Source organism: Bipolaris victoriae, assembly GCF_000527765.1.
Source record: "Bipolaris victoriae FI3 unplaced genomic scaffold scaffold_121, whole genome shotgun sequence".
Lineage (NCBI taxonomy): Eukaryota > Fungi > Ascomycota > Dothideomycetes > Pleosporales > Pleosporaceae > Bipolaris > Bipolaris victoriae.
The window spans coordinates 20173-37737 of NW_014575271.1; the positions used below are offsets into that span (position 1 = coordinate 20173).

General features: G+C 50.0%; 7 protein-coding genes across 7 annotated transcripts; 4 read left to right on the forward strand and 3 right to left on the reverse strand.

Annotated features, from left to right (window-relative positions):
- Positions 1 to 868: 868 nt before the first annotated feature.
- On the reverse strand, positions 869 to 4493 carry COCVIDRAFT_19851 (hypothetical protein; the record flags this gene model as incomplete). Its single annotated transcript, XM_014696475.1, has 3 exons — positions 869 to 4135; positions 4170 to 4269; positions 4321 to 4493. The coding sequence occupies 3 exons, from the start codon at positions 4491 to 4493 to the stop codon at positions 869 to 871; spliced, it is 3540 nt and encodes a 1179-aa protein (XP_014551961.1).
- A 1439-nt stretch (positions 4494 to 5932) lies between these two features.
- Positions 5933 to 7440, forward strand: COCVIDRAFT_41784 (hypothetical protein; the record flags this gene model as incomplete). The annotated part of the gene is made up of 4 exons (XM_014696485.1): positions 5933 to 6097; positions 6151 to 6466; positions 6515 to 6771; positions 6838 to 7440. 4 exons carry the CDS (start codon positions 5933 to 5935, stop codon positions 7438 to 7440), a joined length of 1341 nt encoding a protein of 446 aa, XP_014551971.1.
- Positions 7441 to 7811: 371 nt separating this feature from the next.
- On the forward strand, positions 7812 to 8423 carry COCVIDRAFT_41785 (hypothetical protein; the record flags this gene model as incomplete). Its single annotated transcript, XM_014696486.1, has 5 exons — positions 7812 to 7897; positions 7978 to 8070; positions 8106 to 8170; positions 8215 to 8323; positions 8405 to 8423. The coding sequence occupies 5 exons, from the start codon at positions 7812 to 7814 to the stop codon at positions 8421 to 8423; spliced, it is 372 nt and encodes a 123-aa protein (XP_014551972.1).
- Positions 8424 to 8708: 285 nt separating this feature from the next.
- Positions 8709 to 10478, reverse strand: COCVIDRAFT_111503 (hypothetical protein; the record flags this gene model as incomplete). The annotated part of the gene is made up of 1 exon (XM_014696487.1): positions 8709 to 10478. One exon carries the CDS (start codon positions 10476 to 10478, stop codon positions 8709 to 8711), a length of 1770 nt encoding a protein of 589 aa, XP_014551973.1.
- A 2641-nt stretch (positions 10479 to 13119) lies between these two features.
- Positions 13120 to 13755, forward strand: COCVIDRAFT_111453 (hypothetical protein; the record flags this gene model as incomplete). Its single annotated transcript, XM_014696488.1, has 1 exon — positions 13120 to 13755. One exon carries the CDS (start codon positions 13120 to 13122, stop codon positions 13753 to 13755), a length of 636 nt encoding a protein of 211 aa, XP_014551974.1.
- Positions 13756 to 14734: 979 nt separating this feature from the next.
- COCVIDRAFT_19855 (hypothetical protein) lies at positions 14735 to 15289 on the forward strand (the record flags this gene model as incomplete). The annotated part of the gene is made up of 2 exons (XM_014696476.1): positions 14735 to 14932; positions 14999 to 15289. The coding sequence occupies 2 exons, from the start codon at positions 14735 to 14737 to the stop codon at positions 15287 to 15289; spliced, it is 489 nt and encodes a 162-aa protein (XP_014551962.1).
- A 1154-nt stretch (positions 15290 to 16443) lies between these two features.
- COCVIDRAFT_30569 (hypothetical protein) lies at positions 16444 to 17113 on the reverse strand (the record flags this gene model as incomplete). Its single annotated transcript, XM_014696489.1, has 2 exons — positions 16444 to 16923; positions 17054 to 17113. 2 exons carry the CDS (start codon positions 17111 to 17113, stop codon positions 16444 to 16446), a joined length of 540 nt encoding a protein of 179 aa, XP_014551975.1.
- Between the last annotated feature and the right edge of the window lie 452 nt (positions 17114 to 17565).

Sequence of the window (17565 nt, forward strand, 5' to 3'; positions counted from 1 at the left end):
CTCGCCCGTGAGAATGACTATTTTACCTCATTCAAATCATCATAGTGGAAGAAAAATATTCTCATTTCATACCTTTTAAAAACACCAATACCAACATGAAGGGTCCATCTAGGTTCATAACAAAGTAAAACTCACTCCACCCTTTGTCAAAACTACACCTTATACGTCAATGAATTCATGCATTACTTCCTAGATATCTTTGTCATCCCATACATATCCCCAATGTGCCATATTGCATAAAATCCTGTAGTTATATACTCGACTACTAAACACCATATCTAAACCATTATTCACTTTCACCCTCTCGTCCACATTATATACACACATCCACTGCGCCAAAGCGAAAAGAAAAGGGAAGAACGAGAAATCAAGTAATAAACGGCCAAAAAAACACAAAGTTCGTTTCATTCCGTGATATACTACTCGATCAAGAAAGAGTTTTAAAAAAAAGAAGGGGGGGGGGTGTGTAGATGGAAACAGGGAATAAGCCGTACTCGTTTCCATCAGAAAAGAAGAAAGTAACAGTAAAAGAAGAGTTCCCCTTTCCCCCCAGAAAAAAACGAACAAACAAACAAACGCCGCGAGTAGGATACTTCTTCATGCATAACGGATCCTTTCTCCCCCCTCCCGTTTCATGGCCATATGCAAATAAACATGCAATCCTGTCAATTCTCCCATAAACGCTTCAAATCGAAAAAGGGGAAGCCATGCTGATATAATAAAAACAAGACAGAACGCAACAACCCGCTTCAAAAATAATCAAAGGCAGAGAGAGAGAGAGAGATAGAGGGACCACCATTCATCATGAATCCCCTCCATACGCAGAACCTTTTGTCTTCTTTCATAAAAAAGCCTCATCTCTCTCTTTTTACCGAGAAGGTCCAGATTGCTTGGGAAGTGGCGATGGGTTATACGTCCACCCGCCATCCCGTACAAGCCGCTCTCTCGCCTCGCGTTCCTTGCGCTTCTCCTCGGCAGTCACCTCGTCATTGGCCCAGTACGCACTGCTCGTCCGCTCGCGGAACCGCTTGTGGCGCTCCTTGTTGGGGAACACCTTCTCCATCTCCAGCGGCGCAATCGGTCCAAAAATATGCTCAGGGTCCATGAGCTGCTGGTTGCTGAGCATCTCACGTAGATTAGGCGTGTTGACCCAGCTTGGCGGCTCGAATTCGTTGTCAGAGTCTTCGTCTTCAGAGTCTGTCATGATCTCAGGAAGCTTGATGTCTTCCCCGTTGGGATATTGTATTTGCGGCGGTTGAGACTGTGATTGGTGGGCGGGTTCTGCAAAAGGAATCTTACCCTTGGCAAACTGCGCGTGAGCTGGTGTAATCGGGTTCAAGTTCTTTGCTTGTTGTGAAGGACGTTTGGCTGGACGGTGTAGAGTTTCATCGCCTTCACCAGGGAACTGTCGCTTAGGGGGCGGCTTAGCTGGGTTAACCGGGGGAATGTTGATGCGATTGGCATCTTGCACCGTCTGCATCCGTGATACAGGTCGTGCAGCGCCAAGGTCTGATCGTGGAGGTTGTGATGCTGGAGCCTTGGGCTTCTCAACAGTCTGCGGCTGAGGTCGGGCTGCTCGAGGAGCTGGCGCTTTAGCGAGAGGCTGTACAGTTTTGGACGAAGGTCCAGACTTGGTAGACAGAGCTGAAGCCGGTCGTGTTGTTCCGGCTGGTGTTTGCCTTCCTGTAGCTGCGGACTTACCAGCAGCTTGTGGTGCTGCAGATATAGGCCTGGCAGCTGCCGTAGCTGGACGTGGAGCTGGTGGAGGTGCTTGGCCGTAGTGACTGCTCTTGAGATTGACCATAATTTTCTGTGGCGCCTTCGCCTTGGGAATAGCGTCCTTGCTTGTGGGTTTCGCCAGTTTCCTGGGCTCTCGGAGAGGTGCCTTGGCCGGCTTGGTAGTCGGTAGCAAGCTCTTTGGTGGCGGTGGTGGTGGCATATCTTCCGCCGAGTCGACGTCTTCTTTTGAAGTCGCTGTGTTGGATCGGGGGATGCCAGGTCGAAGTATCGGTTGTTGTGTGGCTGGTTGGGCAGATTGAGTCGCTTGTGATGGAGTCTTGATATTAGCCATGGCTGTTGGCAGCCTGAGACTTGATTGAGACGACATGGCGGTTGGTGTCTTTGCACCCATAGCCCTGGCTTTCTGAGCATGTGCGGCTGCCTTGCTCTGCTCCTTCTCGCGCATCTGCTTGAGCTTGTCCTCTGTGCGTTGCTGCTGTTTGGCCTCTCGAACCTCCTTCTCTCTTGTCTCCTTCTCCTTCTGCTTCTCCCGCTCAGTGGAGCTGCGAGTGCGTCGGCCATCACCCTTGGAGGGACTGCTGCCACTTTTACTAGAATTGTCAGAGTCCTTGGAGGGCGAGCGCATGTGATCGAAAATGGAAATTGGCCTCTCGGCGCGCCTGGGACTACTGAATGCATCGTCTGATGAATCATGCGAGGGCAACTTGGGTCTTGCCGGGCTCTCCTTGAGTGTGTCCATCTTCGCCTGGGCGCTTGTGGCAGTTGATCCAATTAGCTTATCCTTTGCTGCCCGGAACGCTGAGTATAGCTTTGACTTTGAGGCACTCAGAGGTGCGTCCATGTATCGCCTGTTAGTTGGAGAGCCAATAGGGGTGGTTGATTCAGCATCCGCAGTAAGATCTGGATTTGAGGCTGAAATAAGGCTTGCAGGTACAGGCCTGAGGGGAGAGGGGCGGGCTTCGGTAGTGTGGTTTTTGCCAAAGGCAGGTCTGAGTGATTTAGGCGCAGGTGCTGTTGTCCGGACTGGTGATATCCAGTCATCGTCATCTTCTTCTTCCTGTGTAGGTTCTGGTGGTGGGAGAATTGGGTATGATAGCTGGGAAGGTTGTGTGGATGCAACCTCCTCTGGTTGCGTCGAAAATCCTTGTGGTTGTGAAGACTGTGAAGTGATGTTCTGGCTGATCCGCGTAGGGGCTTCATTCTGTTGCTTGAGCATGTTGATGCGCTCGAACAAACGCTGAGTGGAAGTCTTGTTGTGAGCCTTGGTAGACTCGGATTCTTCTTTGGGAACTTCTGGGCGCTCTGTGTCAACGTCCATATCCTCGTCATCGTGTTCGTGATGCATCTCAGCAGGGTAAGCAATTTGCGATCCTCCCAGACTCTTGCCTCCAGTAAATCTTGCCATATGGCTGTTGCGAGCTTTGTTTTGATCAATATGGCTTGTGCGCGACACGCGGTTGCCCATACTCTTCTTGGGGAGCAACGGCTCACGTGCAGGAAGAGATGAAAACGTAAGGCTGCTCTTCCTAACAAGCGGCTTTACGGGGCTGGAGTTGTCTGAAGGGGAGCGCACATCATCCTCATCATCAACTTCCATTTGATCGTCAATATCATGGTGAAGAACAGTGTCATCGTGAACGTTGGCTTCCAGAAGGGCGGGTGGAGGGCCGGCAGGTGTTGTGGATTGCTCTGGTGCGAGGTACTTGGGTTCTGGCATGAGTGCGCGGTTGTTGGCCGTGTCGAGCGCGTCATGGGTTTCAGCAGAGATGCTGTATGGCTCGGAAACAGCACGTGGTGGGTCGGGAGATTCGTGCATTTCTTCCATGTCGGCGTCCTCTGCATCGGAAATGTCGTGATGCAGCATAGTATCCTGGGCATCGGAGCGCGAGTGCTCGCCGTCAACATCCATGACACTAATATCGTTTGCATGCGAGTCCTCCTTGGACGCATCCTTGCTAGAGAAGCCTTCATTTGCAGAGACAAAGGAATCGCCTGTGTCGCGTCTTGTTTGTTTTGCTTCTATCGAGTGCCTGAAGGAATTAGTGGGCTGTGTGGGTTGGGTCTCTTGTGACTGCATAGGTGAGAAGACGTCGCTGGCCTGCGAAGACTCGACTGTATCTTGGGTGGACTGGATAGGGCTCCGGAGTGCTGCGATAGCATGTGCTTGTTGCTTTTCAAAGAGCGCAGCATGGTGGTTGCTGTCTACATTTTCCTTGCCAGCGCTTTCCGGCTTGGAGAAGAGCTGTCGTGCGATTGGCGTGCGGGCCGCGGGCGAGTGTCGAACTGTTTTGGCCGCGTCCTCGGCAATCTGGAATCTAGCCTTTACATTTCTCAGGCTCTGTTCTGCTGGGCTCAGGATTTGCTGTAGGTTTGCGGACTGGATACTGGCGAGCGGCTGTCTGCTGTCAGTATACGAGACCAAAACGCACAGGGAAGGAACATGCCTGTCGATCGGCCACCTTCTTGCGCGCTGTACGGGGCGTCTTGCCGCGCAGCTTGCCAGGCGTCTTAAAGACATCAAGGTTAGGTCTAGTAGTAGGTCAGTATGGGGCACACACTCGCACGGGGGACGCGACGTACTGCCTGTCGCTGGCGAGTATGTCGAACATGTGCTCGTTAAGCCATTCAAGCTCATTGCGCACAGAGAAGCCGAAATCCTCGAGCTCCTGCGCGACAAGCGTGTTTGACTGATTGCGCTCTTCGAGAATCCATCCAGCGGACCCGATTGTGGGTGCTTTGGTACGTGTAGCCATGTCGAATATGTTTTTGGGTAAGTGTTAGGGTTGAATAAAGCGCGTCGCGGTGGTGGCAGTCGCGTTCCGGGTGAAGGTAATGGGCGGGCTAGGCTAGCTAGACATGTCTATACAAAGTGGTCCTAATCAATTGCAGCTGAGCCAAAGACTAAAAAAGCTATCCTGAGGGGTGGATGTCGTTTGGGCGTGGGTGTGTTGAGCCTTCAATGTTGTGACGCGGGACGAGTCCAAACAATCGGCGTGGGCCGCACATCGCGCTGGCCCGAGCGCTGCCAAGCCCGCTTTCTCCCTTTTCAGACCATTGTGTAGCCACGTCGCGGGGTGACATGGCCGATTTGGATTCTGCATAACAACTATTGTCTTTATGGGCTTTGAGAAAGTAGCTTCGATCGTGTATCCTGATTTCTCTTGTGGAAGGCTGAGATGCGATGACTTTTTTTATTTGGCTATCTCTCCCACACTCCCACGCATCGGGAATCGCCTGCAGCTGCAGCCATCGAACACTGACCACCAGGCTATCTTTGTCACGGCTTCTGGGCCTCGGCCTATCGATCAACCTACTGCGATCCTATTCCCCGGGGTAATATTCTCAGCTCTGCGGATTGTACAATGCCAATGTTGTGGTATCGATAAATAGTACCAGATCATAGCATGCACACTTGCTGCATAAGGAATCACACTGTTCTCGATAATACTGAAAGCCAATGCAAACTTCCGGGACCATGCTTTTCGAAGGGGTTTGACAGCCGTTCTGTACCCTGAACCGAAAAAAGAATATCCCGTCGCATTCGCAGTAAGTGATAAGCTGGGGCCAGACTACGTCCTCATCTTTGATTTTGTACAATCAGATTACTGTGATATCCTTCTTTTTGATAATCAAAAGAGCTGCCGAGTTCCCCCTAGGCTTCCAGAGATAGTAACGGGACTTGGTGCGGACCATTTGCTGATGCCAATTTCATGCTCCATCAATATTGCCCATCGCTCCAAGGACCATCGCTCATACTGCTCATTGCAGCCCCGAAATAGTGGCCAACTACTGAATACGACATAGTAGTATCGCAGTTCACCCTGCCAGTGAAGTGAACCAGTTTGCCTCGTTATTGATAAGCATAGTGAAAGGAAGGTTCACTGTGTACCACGTGTTGTCTTCGTTTCATAGGGCAGGTGCACTCCGTTTGCGTTCATTCGTGTCCAGTCATACAAACCCTGCTGCCTTTAGCTGCTCCTGTCATATATATTGGCCAAACAAGCCAATCCTCTAATTCTCCTCCACCTACCCCTCTCCTATACTGCATCCCTAAACAATCAACACAATGTCCGGGGATATTCCCGATTTTCTTGGTGACGACAATGCCGCACTGCTTCTGAGGGATCCTACGGTGACTAAAATCCTTTATATAATCCACTGACGCTGCTGACACCTCACCCAGGCTGCTCCCATGGTGAGCCGGGCAGACGTGATTGAACTCGAGTACCACCGACTGCTGGCTAGGTATAACACATTGAAGAGTAGCTCTATCGGTGACGTTCCGGTGATACCGGACGCGCATGAGCTCACGGTAGACTCCTATATACTCGTGCTAGTGGACGCACACAGTCACAACGCAAGTACAGCCAATAGCACTGCCAGATTTCCGATTACTGACTCCGCTTGTAGTTCAAAGACAACTATCTGCACGGCGCCGAGAGCGGTGGTGAGAAGGCCGCTGCAGTGCTCAAACAAGCGGTCACCGAGTACCTCATGACGCAACAATTCATTAGGAAGACATGTCGCGTGAGGATTTGTGTATACGCCAACCTTAAGAAGCTGTCGGTCGAAGCCGCAGATCAATACGCTACCCGAAATAGAGGCTTCCACAAACCCACATACCCACGAAGCCTTGGGGCGTTTGCCGCAGGCTTCTCTCGTGGTGATGTTTCTATCGACTTCGTCGATGTCGCTGGCGATGAGGTTGTCGAGCGCAAGATTTGTGGTAAGTGATACCACTTTTCTCTACTAAACACAGCTGATCACAGTGCAGGGTTGTTCGAGATGCACATCAAGGACTCTGCTTGCAGCCATATTTTGTTCTGCGCAAGTGGCAGCGTACAATACATGCGCACACTCAAAAAGCATGTTTCGTTCGCCAAGAAGATCACTCTTATACAGAAAAGCAGTGACGATACAAGTCCGACCAATCTGGGCCTATGGAGTGTAACATTGCCGCAAATCTTCGAGTCTTTTGATGGGAATGAGGCTGTCTCAAAACATATAACGGAAACACGCAACGTCTTCGAAGTGAGTAGCTTGACTTCAATTCTTGTGCCTCACAGCATATATAGGAAACTGCTGATATATTGACAGAGCGAGCAGTCTGAGAAACATGCCAGTCCAATGTCTTCCGTCACCGGAAGCTCTCAAAGAGGAGCCTCAGCCAGCTGGACACGCATACCGCCTGCCCCAACAGTCTCTCTTCCTAAGAACAGCGCATCAGGGGTCATACCAATCAACGCGTCCGGCGATCGTATTGATAGACACATGGATGTACCCATTAAGGCGCAGTGGAGAGAGTATGAAGCTTGCATTGCTACGAAAAAACTATGCACTATGTTCCAGCTGGGCCATGGGTGCAGCGCCAAACCTTGCCTATACTACCATGGCCAAATTAGCGCCAACGAACGTCACTGTCTCAGATATCTGATGAGAGCACTTCCATGCCGCAATGCAGGAAAATGCCGCGATGCATTCTGCATGAGAGGCCATATATGTCACTACGAAGAGTGCAAGAAAGGCAGAGTTTCGTGGTGCAAAATGCCTTCTTCACACCACGGGATCGACCTGAATGTTCGGGATTGGATCACACCGAATGGGAATTCCAGCAATGAACAACACCATGAAGAACCTAACACCAATGGAGGTGTTGATTCCAATGGAGGTGCAACTACAGCCGTGCTCATAGATGTATGAGACGGCTCCAACATCACGGACTAGTGAAAGTATGGGACGCCAGGCACTGGAGACGATATCAAGTTTATACATGGTGCATCAAAGGGAAGTGCTTGCAGCCTGGCATTGTCCATGGTTGACATGCACTATCCAATGCTGTCTAATCGATGAGATTTTGTATAAAGCAGAACGATAGAAACCAAAGAAGTATAGAAAGAAAACATGAAAAAACATGCAAAATCCCCAACCCTCTTCTTCCCATCCAGTGGCCAGGAACTTCTCCCCGGACTTAGCATTACCATACCCGTGCTAGCCGATCAAAACGCTTTCACCCTGTTGGCCAGCCTCGTATACCTTGGCTTACATACAGATACATCATACTAGCGACCACCATGTCCCAATCTCCAACCACACCACCATGCTGGCACATCCACCCCATGACGCACACAACCACCCCCCAAATCGCCCGCTTCATCAAGTAACACCCGCCGCAAAACATTCTCCGCAGCTGCGCACCCAACCTGACGATGAGGTCACGCGCTGCATCCACTCAGGCAGTTTTCTCTTCGCAACCAACGCATCGGCACACACACCCTCAGAACCAAAAGATGGACAAGAAAAAGAAATCATAGCTACAATCGGCTTCGTCCCGTATCAACCACTGCTTCACGTCCTTCCCGCCGCAGCGCAGAGGTAGTGCGGCTCTTTGTGCTGCTGCTGTTTCGGCGTTGCGGGCTTGCATCTGCGCTAAGTGGGTGCGTTGGAGCGGTGCGCGGTGCGAGATGGGGTCGCGAGGTTTGTATTTGCCGGGTGCCATTGCTTTTTGGGAGAAGCACGGGTTTGGCGTCGTATGTATGTTGAGGAGGGGGAGGATGGGGGTGTGGCGGACTACGCGTATGGAGATGTTGGTTGGGAGGGATATAATGGATGCGTGTAGTTACCTATTTTGCTTCTTCCATATTCTCATGACTGTACATTTACTTAGTCTCGCTTTCGTAGGTTGAGCAAGATCCTAGACTACAAGATGTTATTCTTTTCTTTGTTTGTTTTTTCTCCTCTTCATGACATTATTGTATATACCATGTGACAAAACGAAATGTAAATGCACGCTCAAAATCGCACAAACCACATGCAACAATTCCCCTCCATTTTCCGAGCCAAAACCAAAAAACGCCAGTCGTGTGACAAACATACTATGCAACAGTGATACATCATCTAGAATCCATCGTGTGTTTTGATTCCTCTTCCGCTTCTCTTTATGCCTTTTTCTTCATCTCCTTCTTCTACCCTCAAGTTTCAGACCACCTCGCAATCGTAATACTGGTAGTGTATACCATTGCAACAAGCCCAACAATCATCATGGTAATGTCACCAAACTTCTCCCAAGGACGGTTTGCCACACCCTTGTAATGTAGGTAGGCTGGATAAATGTACACCAATGGCACGCAGGCGAAGCTACCAATGAGAGCAACAAACTTGTCGAGGTCGCTAGCTCCCAGAATAGAAATGAGACCGCAAACAATGACAAGCACGGTTCTGAAAGCGTTCTTCTTCCATTTGGTCATGGTGCTCTGCTTGCCGGATGCGCGACCGAAAATCTTGAGCTCAATGTTACGCATGGCAGGGAAGAGTTGGACAGGAGTGCCAACAAGAACGGCCATGGAGTAGAGGAACTGAACAGCGTTGACAAGTTTGCTGCTCTGCGGAAAGTTGGTGATGACTTCGACAGAGACGTGTTCACCAAAGGTACCGTAGCAAAGCACGCCTACCGAGGTGAAAATGACTGTGATGATAATCATGACAATGTAAAGTAGCTTGCTGAAGTGCTCAGGCTCCTTCATGCTCGACTGGATGGGAAGGATAAGACCGATGCCCTCAAAGGTAAAGATTGCCGAGCCGATGGTCAGGGTAAAGTCGCGTGGGTTGAAAAGCTCAATGGAAGGATGGAAGCCGCCCATCTTGGAGATCCATGAGACATCATACCAGTAGATATAGGTCAGGCCGATAAGAATGAAAACATCGGCAAGCAGCGCTGCAGGGCCAAGTTTGGATATGTTCCGAATGAATGACATGGGGATCAAAACGGCAACCTGGATGAGAATGAGTTGGTTCGTAGACAAGGGTGCTTTGTCACGAGTGACGGCATCGAGAAAGGATGCCAGATTGTCTGCCGTAAAGATGAGACCAGCACAGACAAAGCCGATTTGGGAGAGGGTGATGGAGACCAGGATAAGGGCGCGAAACCTTGGGCCAACGACAATGCTACCCAAGTCACCATAACCACCACCCCCATAACGCTTCCTCGTTGCCAGCAGCAGTTCAAAGCATAGAGCTGTGATGGCAGATACCATGATCATGGTGATGCTTGAAAACAGCATTCCACCGTTCTTGAAAGCCTTGGGCAGAAACATGATTCCGGTACCGATGAAGGCCTTGAGAAGGGTGAAAAAGGTCTTTGTTTGGTTGGCATCACCTTGGGCTCTCAACTTTCTCGAGCTCTGGCGATGTCCCAACAACGGCCTACGCTCACCTTGAGCCTCCTCCTCGTCCGTTAGGGCAGACTCGTCGTCTGACTCCTCAAGATCTTCACCAGCGAATTGGCCATAGAGAGCAAGGAAGGAAATGAAGTTCCGCGTAACAGGTTCGGAAATGTAGCTGACACGCTTGCTTTGCCGTTGCAGATACTGTCGTCTTAGTCCACCTGGCAAGAGCTGATCCCGGACGGGAAGCTCATCATGATCAACGGTAGAGTTAGAGGGGCGGCGTTGATCACCAAAGTAAATGGGCTCTGAAAAGGTGGCTGCTCGTTTATGCAACTTTTCGCGTCTGTTCTGCGCCGCAATCTTGTACAGGTCACGGTGGATGTCGCCACCCTGTAGGCGCAACGAGGATTCTGGCATCTGACGGTCGGTAGAGTTGGAAGAGCTTCCTTGGCCCTCATCCTGTACTGGTGTTGCTGGATCGAATTCCGAAAAGTCGTAGCTGGGGTCCAGATGTTGCTCGAGCACCTTTGCCTCGTGCGGGTTGGCGCCCGCAGTCGTCTGGGGTGTGTCAGTCATGGCAGATGGGTTTTGAATGAACACAGCAGTGACGGGGCAGACGGAATGTAGGTTCTGGGAGTGTTATAAAAGATGTGCGTGGGCTGCTTAAATCTGGCGGTGAGGTGCACTTGATGAAACAGTAGCCAATGAAAGGGTTTGCAAAGCTTAAATGGTCCGTGTGCGTGTCATGACCAAATTTTGAGGGGCTGAGCAGCTGCAGCGTCAAGCAGCAGATTATCAGTATTTGCAGCAGCACTGGATTGATTGTAAAAAATGGCGTGGGCGGGATTTTTTGTAGCAAGACGAGAAACCAGAATCTTCGACGAAAGGTGACGACTAGCAACATATGACGACGATCTTGCTGGCGCCTTGGCAGGCCGGCACGTGCTGTGGGGAGTGGCTATCCCTGCATAAGCCACCGGGTCATTGGTACAACAAGCGACTTGCATCGTGCTTGTTTCCTTCCCGAGAGTGCTGGCTGGTGATCATTTCACCTACTAGTCGGCAAAGCAGCAGATCCTTTCATCTTCGTCGGACACGTTCCTTTCCAGTTCAACAAGGCTAAAGAGTGAACAAAGGGTGTGCCAGAGCGGCTCAACATTCCTGGACATGGTTTCACCACGACCCCGCCCGGAATACGGGACTCGCGGGTACGCTGTCCCACCGCGCTAAATGCATCACCAACCCCGGCCAAGAAAACTGCCCGACTATTTATTAGCTTGTTCGTTTGAGCAGCTTGCCTACCACTTACTACAATACACATGGATATGTTTGGCTACTTCAAAGAGAATTACCAAGTGTAGTTCACGTGGCGGGGCCACTCCAAACTCCCTTCGCTTGTAGTTGAAAGACAATGAGTCCATTTGAAGGAGTTTGGGAGATGACCATTATAAGACGGAATATTAGATATTGGTGGTCGCTTCAGGTCTTCTTCCTTACACTGGTTCTTGGCCCGTGTCTGGAGTAAAGAGATAGACAATAAGGCGGCATATGCCATGTAGTTGGCATAACGGTACTAGCACACTAAGGTATACGACATGGCGCTAACCATACTTGTACCTGGGTGTATAAGTTGCAGTTAGTCAGCGAAGTACTTGTAAGAAGATATTGGATTCGCAGATAATACCTACAACTGCATGTAGGCGCTACTCTTATTAGGCGGCGCTGGAACGATGCTAGTACGGACAACTGCGACAGCTTACAGCTATAGGGGCCAAGCGCAGACTCAGCACGCTTTTTTGAGCACCCGGCTGTGAGCAGGGTCAGAGTTGATGGCACTTTCCGCGGACTTGCTTGGATATGCTGGTATCTGACATGGTTCAGATTTGCTCAACAGGAAAATGTCCTGTGGTGAAAATACAGTAAGATGGCGCAGTCAGACACCAGTGTGTAGTGTCATGGACGACCCGGATTTAAGTTTGATTGTATGAAGTGTCACATCTTGCTGTGAGAGTGAATGAAGGTGCATGTAATCATTTGACGAAGAGGTAAAGTTGACATATGCATTGGTGACGTTCTCACGCTGGCATTTGTCGGTTGGACTACTGCATCATCCCGTACCTTGCATATGCATCTTAGTAGTACTTACAACGCACTTCTACTACTTTCTTGAGCGATGTTGCAATACTTTTATTTGTTCTTGCGAGAGAAGCGCACGGTCTTTGCAAGGTCAGTGTCGGGCCAGCCGAGCGTTTCAGAGCATAAGCGGATCGTCCAAAGGGAAAAGCTGGAGATCGTCGAACCTTGCGTCCGCCATGCTAGGTGGTGGTGCTAGTGCGGGCAGGTCACGAGACGCGCACCGAGCGTGACGAGCCGAAGTCTGGGTTAGCGCATCAGCCTGTTAATTGCGGCCAGACCAGCCTATACCAGTCTTGTTGCGTCATTCACCATCTCGCATGGTTGCGAGGTGTCCTTGTGCTCCCTTGTACGCTCCAAAGCCTTGTATCCAACGTTGCAATCATCAGGAATGTATTGCATGAGAGTATTGAAGCATCAGCACACTGCACGCAATCGTTACATTCATCTCGTACCAGCTGAATCATCACCAAACTCAGTACCTCCACCACCCTCCATATCCCACCCATCGCCAGTTGACCAACAGTCTCTCGACGAAATTGCTTATTTTCTCCATGCAGGGCTGGTTCTGAACTATTGATTTTGTAGTTGCAGCAGATCCCATGCTGCAGACACGAACGAGGCTGCACCATCGCACTATACAGAGCTTACCGCGGCTGGGGGGCCTCGCTCGCTAACGCGGTCGCATCAGTTATGATTGTCCTGATCCGGTTGCAACGTGCTCTAGTTGTATTGGAACAATCGGTGCCCAGATACAACAGTCTGGAGGGGTAATGTGGGTGTGGCACCACCGGCATCACCGGCTAACCGAACGTTAATGGCTTGCGTGCTGACTGCTATTTCCGCCACACATGTGGCCGTTATGCACCGTGGAACCTAATCTAGAAAGTGACGTTGAGTCCGTCCTTATTTAGAACTCACAAAGGATGACCGTCAATATAAAGTTCGTCATCCTGCCCGGAACATTGCAGCCTCACCAACATCACCAACATCCCCTACATCCCCAGCTTACTCGAGCAAAACCCACACAATCAATTCCGACATTAGCCAATACAAACTACGACCTTGGTCTATTCATAATAACATGAAGGCTCCCTCGATCCTTTTGTCTCTTGCCGTGGCTGCTATTGCCAGCGCACAAGACTGCTCACAAGCCTCGGAACCGTTCTACAACATCACTTCCAAGCCTTTTCACCTTGTTGTACAATCCGAAGATGGAGAAGTTAACGATACACTGAGTGCCTGCCACGTCGGTGCAGCTCTGGAGTCACTCTGCCTTAGCAACGGCAACTTTGGCAGCAGTCCTACCCCTATCCCTGGTGCAGAGTTCTACTTCAACACCTCCATCTACTCTGCTGCACCAGATGAATCACTTGGCGTTCCCGGCATCCTGACGTGGATACTCCCGACTAACGCCTTCAATGTTCCATCTTCGGCCGCGTTTCAATATGACCCCATCTCTTCCCTGGCCGTCCCCATCATCAGCCCAGGCAGCGACAATCCCACACTGGTCACGTTCGATTCCCAAGACGATTTGACTATCCAAGCCTACGTTCGCGGCAGCAATGGCACGGGCAACTACGAGCAATTCTACCGCTGGTACGCATGCGAGACTTTCTACGGTAGCTACAACTACAAGAACCTTGCCTGGAACTTGGGTTCAGGCAAGCCCGACAACCCGAGCTGTGTCGCGGTCAACGTTACCAGGGTGTTTGTCTAGGATGATGGCCATGGCACTCAAAATGAATGATTGGTATAATGTCAAGATGAGAGCAGGAGCTGGAACTCTGTTGGTAATAATTCATGACGAATGCGGATAGACTTGACCGGTAATAACATTCCTTAAAAGCGTAGAGTGGTAATTACATTCCTTTAAAAGCGTAGAGCAATGGGTACATTCATTGAAAGCATAGAGCGATAAGTACATTCTCTTAATACGACCTAAAGTTTCTTGAGCTAGCCTCGTAACTACCGTGACTTTCCTTGCACGTGCTCACTTTACACGACTTCACTCTTGGTTACCCTTGCAAGAGAAGATGTCTCAGCCAATGTGATTTACGATCGAAGTACATATGATGTATACCCTATTACTTGGGGGTATAAAGTCATATATAGAGCGTACAAATACTCCAAATTTTAGAAATCATGTGGGCCTCGAGTAGTATACACCGTTTTGTAGGGCGCTACTACTGTGTTCTCATAGAGGGCGAGTACGTACGTACAGCGAAGTAGTAGGTGCGCCGACTCACGTTCAAGCATCAGTTCCCCACAACCTACCCCACCAAACCCCGCCTTCTTTTCCCCAATCCTCCATTCTCAGCTGCTTCATAATGCGGAAGCCGGGAGCGGCCCTTCTTGTGCATCCCCTACATGCTGAGGTTGTGCTTGGCTGTGGAGCCATCTGTTCAAGATGTCTTTGATGTAACATATAGGTAGTACTAAGACTGCACTTTTTTCTTACAGGGGCTATACAATTCAAGTTTCAATTTGGCTTGAAAAAAAAATCAAGAACAATCCAGATTTTGATATTAGCTACCTTCCTTACACTCGTACTCGACTATGGCTACATGCTCTGGCAGCGGCGTCGCCTCTCTCCCGGACCACTCCCCTGGTCTATCGTAGGAAAACACTTCCAGACGCCTTCCGTCAAGCCATGGATAGCATGGGAGCAATGAGCAAGGTATTATGACTCCCCAATGATGACGCTGTGGATTGGCCATTCGCCGCGTATCATTCTGAGCGATACATGGGTTGCATCGGACCTGCTGGAGAAGCGATCAGGTATCTTCTCAAGTCGCCCGAGATTTCTTGTCATGGGCGATGCAATCAATGCGAGCGAGACTAGTCTGACGAATTTGGAATATGGGGATAGGTGGAGATTGCATAGGAGGCTTATGGTAAATTTGTATCCGTGAATCATTGTTAAGCCACTGTGTAAAGGAGGTTGATGTGAAACAACTCAGCATACCGTAGTCGGTAGTCAAGCAGTTCGAAACTGTCGTGATTTCCAAGCGGCTGAATCGGCACTTCTGATCCGTGACCTTTTCCTCGATCCAAACGACTTTGAACTGCCGATTGAACGTTACTTAGTCTCTGTAGCATCCATCATCGGCTGGGGACGACGCATCGACCGAAAGAATAATTACGTTGCACAGCTGGCACTGGCCTTTATGGAAGCCGTAGACTATGCGATACCCGGCGTATTCATCATGAAAGCAATCCCCTTGCTCCTCCACGCCGTAGCATGGCTCTAAGAACTCCCGTCCAAACTCCGTTCGGGATCCGCAACAATGCCACGCTACTCTCACCTCGTCGCCCTTGTCAAAGCAACCCTCCGCTAGCACACCGTCACCGCCCTGGCAGGCCTCCTCCACTCCAACGTCAACCCCGTCAACAACAACAACAACAACAACAACTACCACTTCTCCCGCTTGCACAAACTTGCACCGCCCAAACCTCTAGGCCATGCACCGCCTACCCACGCTACTTCCCCGGACCCAGATACCTTTGTCCCCAGAAAAGTTTCCAGACGGTGAGCACAGTGCGAAGATGCCGTATTTGAATAACTACGGTATGAACCCCGTTTTGGATGGGGGGTAAAGGCAGCGTTGTAGCCGACAATCACTTGTGGAGAAAGGGGTTGCTGTATTCGATTGCGAGAATGGATTTGGGGGTTTGAGATGGGGATGTAAGAAATCTCCTCCCCCATCTCTCTCTCTCTCCCTTCCCCTTCTTTTGCCTTTAGCGTGTAGAATAAAGTAACTAACATGGAAAATTTCGGAACTACGGGGATCAAGTCAAGCTTGATATCTTTTGCATATACTAAGAACGAGAATATGCGGCTTGAGTCGTTCAAGGTGAGGTTTGTACCGAGGTCGTAGAGGATTAGGGAGGTTATGCTGTAGGAGGCTGCCCGAGGTGAGGGAGGCGTTGAGGTAGTATGATGGGGAGACCGAGGTTACGGTTGAGAAGGCGCTGGAGAGTCGTGTTACTGTTTGAATTGGCTGGAGAAGTTTTCCTTACTACTTTTTGAGTCGTGTAAATAGCAAAATGGATATTTTGGACTTGAGAGTGGGTCAGTTTAGTAACACTGGATTCTTACGAAATCATGTTGAAAGGATGTGCAGCGTATCGTTTTTGTATCTGTATTCATGTAGTTTTATTTCATGGGTATCTCATATACATATGAAACCGCGCCTCTGTGCCGTTACGTGCAGCCGAACAAGGCATTCAGTCGTGCCCTACATCCTCATAATAACTTTTTTCCCTCCCATACTCCCAGTTTCAAATCGCACATACTCTTTTTTTTCAGGTAAAAAGGCCAACCCGAACTTTTGTCCTTTCTTCAAATCCATACCCCCAGAACCACATATCGTCGTCATCTCATTACAGTCCCTTTACTTCCCCTTTAGAAAACCATCTCATGCGGCCTCTCGTTGCCCCGGAGGCTGAAGCTCGCGCTCAGGTAAGCCTCCAGATCAGGAGTCTTCTTAATACTAGCCATGATACTCTTATCCACAGCCTTCTGATCCTCAATCCGCTGGGGATCCACTTCCTTCTTGGTAGGCGTCTCACTGCCCTCCTTGAAGAAGTCATCTTCGTCCTTCTTCTCACGCGCCCAGTACTCGTCCTTGGATACACGCGAAATGACGTCGGCGTCTACGGCGGAGATGTCAACGACGGTCGAGGTGGCAATGACGTAGCGGTGGTTTACGCGGCGCAGAGGGACACCGTTGGATTTGAAGGGGCCGGTGATGAGGAGGATGCCCTGCTCGAGTTGGCGCAGGAGAACGACGCGCTTGCCACGGAAGCGGCCCGAGAGGAGGATCAAGACGGTTCCGGGGGTGAGTGAGTCGCGGTATTTGGTCGGGTGTGCGGTTTTGCGCGCCTGTAGTTAGATGGTGTTAGTTTATGTAGTTTTGCGCGCCTGTTTCCGGTGCAATTGGCTGTTTTCTTGTCTCTACTTCTTGTTCGTCTTGCCAGATACCACGATTTTACCTGCAAGAAATTCCACATACCTTCTTCATCTGCGCCTCCTCCTCAGCAGGATAGTACTTTAGTGCCTTTTGGTCGGCCATTGTGTGTGTGTGTGTGTGTGTGTGTGTGAAATTGCGGATTTTATGAGATTCTGCTGAAACTGTTAGTTCAGACCATCATTGAAAGTGACGAATTTCAGGCAGGCGCAGGGCAGTTTCTTACATTCTGTTACGCGATTGTCGAGTTTGACGCTGTCGTCGTTGTCGCGAATTGGAGATGTGCGAGCACTTCGCTAAGGCCAGCCCTATGGTGGCGCTAAAGTGGTTCCATCCCCGCAAAATTAATATGTACATATGTGCGTTCACCTCGTGCATGCATCTGCTTACTCGTCAATGCTCGATTTATTAATTAAACGAGACCTGCATTGTCCGTTGATAGCTTTCTTTGGGGTCGGGTCAATCCTGGTCACTGGCAACCACCACTGGGAAATCAGTTGGTATTGCTTCAATTCTCGAATTCTGGGTAATTACATCAACTTCAGCCAAAAGTTACA